Source organism: Priapulus caudatus, unplaced genomic scaffold (assembly GCF_000485595.1).
Source record: "Priapulus caudatus unplaced genomic scaffold, Priapulus_caudatus-5.0.1 Scaffold314, whole genome shotgun sequence".
Lineage (NCBI taxonomy): Eukaryota > Metazoa > Priapulida > Priapulimorpha > Priapulimorphida > Priapulidae > Priapulus > Priapulus caudatus.
Genome location: NW_014577375.1, coordinates 31,092 through 32,757, shown reverse-complemented (window position 1 = coordinate 32,757; position 1,666 = coordinate 31,092). Strand labels below are relative to the sequence as shown.

Here is a 1,666-nt window from a genome sequence, read left to right as displayed (position 1 = left end):
GGTGTGATTTTTAGTGGAGCTCTCCATCATGCCTCTTAAGGGTGTGATTTTTTAATGGAGCTCTCCATCATGCCTCTTAAGGGTGTGATTTTTTAATGGAGCTCTCCATCATGCCTGTTAAGGGTGTGATTATGGAGCGCGAAAAGTCCCCCTATGGTGTTCTAGGGGAGTCATTAGTAGTCCTCCTGTACTTTTCAAATCTGAAAGCCTGCGACTTCACAAAGCATTTACACACATCGAGAGAAATACTAGGACTGCGCGGCTGAAAAACAAACGTATTTACGATCAACGAGCTAAGCAGTTTTCCTACGAGCCAGGCGACCCGGTTTTGTGGTACAACCCGGTTTTATCTGGCACACAGACACGTAAGTTTGCCTCTTTATGGCGGTCTTCTTATCGGATAGTCGAGAAGCTTACATCGAGGCGTGTCCGCATTAAGCGTGACGATAGTACCCGCACGTTTGATGTGCACGTTAGTAATTTGCGACCTGCCCACCCCTTTCAGGAGTGGGACGCGCCCGCTCAGGACATCGCTGTAGAAACAGGCGGGCGTACGCGACCGGTGAGAGAGGCGACATTAGTAGCCCCACGGGCCGCAAGCCCGATAGAAACGGGTAATAGGGATGCTTGTTCCCAGTGGGATGACGAAGACCAGGTGCCTCTAGCGCGTTTACGTTCTCTTCCAGAACAGCATGATGACGAATTGGTGGACAACCGCGCTGATGGCGGCGGTGCTGATGCTCCCGATCGCTACGAGAGCCAGTAACATACACCAGCCATCACAGGGTATCGCATTTGTACCGAGGGGGCACATTTCAATTACTCAATCTTCCTGGGCCCTAGCGCTAACGGTAAATTTTACGGCTATTCAACAATATCTCACCGCGCTTGAGATCCAGCTCGCAGATATGCTTAAGTTGCCGCCGCCACCACAGAAAGCTGCATCCTCCAGCTCAGTAACCGCATACGCTGACCAACTTAGAGTCCCACTGCAGGCTTTACTGCACGAGCACGAGGGGTGGTTTCGACGCCGCCTCGAGATAATGACACAACAGCTCAAGGATCTGCATTCTCTGCATAACGGTAGAGACAAACGTGCGATCATTAGCGCAGTTGGTAAACTCTCCAAATTTTTGTTTGGGACAGCGACACAAGAGGATGTCGAGGGCGTATTGCAGCAACGCCCCATTTCATCTGTGGGGGCACAGAGCAGGGCCGCATCTCGCTGCCTCTAGATGATTCACTGACAGTTATGAATTATACACGGGTCCGGACTTGAACTAAATGAGGTGTAACATAACTGCTTTTACTGTATCGTACGAGTCGGCTTACGGCAGCAGTTAATACTATTAGGTCAAAACTCACTAACTGGCAGGCGCAGCCACGCAGCATGAGTTCATAATTTTAACTAAAACTAAATTATCGTTGTCCGGCAATGAAATGGCGTTTGATACGGGCGTGCTTGCGATTGATTGCAGTTATACAGTCGCGTCGACGTCCTTCTTGCCAGGACGTTCTACCAGGCCACGTTAGTCCCAGCCACACGCTTACGTAAAATTCTCATGACTATTCAGGGCAGCGCTGCCCCCGACCACTACCCTAGCACACGGATTCCACAGAGCGATCTGCTATTCTATTACGATCTTATAACGGCAATAGCGATTCC

At 50.2% G+C, this 1,666-nt stretch overlaps 1 protein-coding gene across 1 annotated transcript in view; it reads left to right on the top strand.

The window, feature by feature from the left end:
• Positions 1 to 766, top strand: part of LOC106808916 (zinc finger protein 862-like) — a 2,703-nt gene extending 1,937 nt beyond the window's left edge. Inside the window, exon 2 of the mRNA XM_014811834.1 lies at positions 506 to 766. Within this exon, the coding sequence (XP_014667320.1) occupies positions 506 to 766 (261 nt within the window). The remainder of the gene's footprint in view (positions 1 to 505) is intronic.
• Positions 767 to 1,666: the final 900 nt, after the last annotated feature.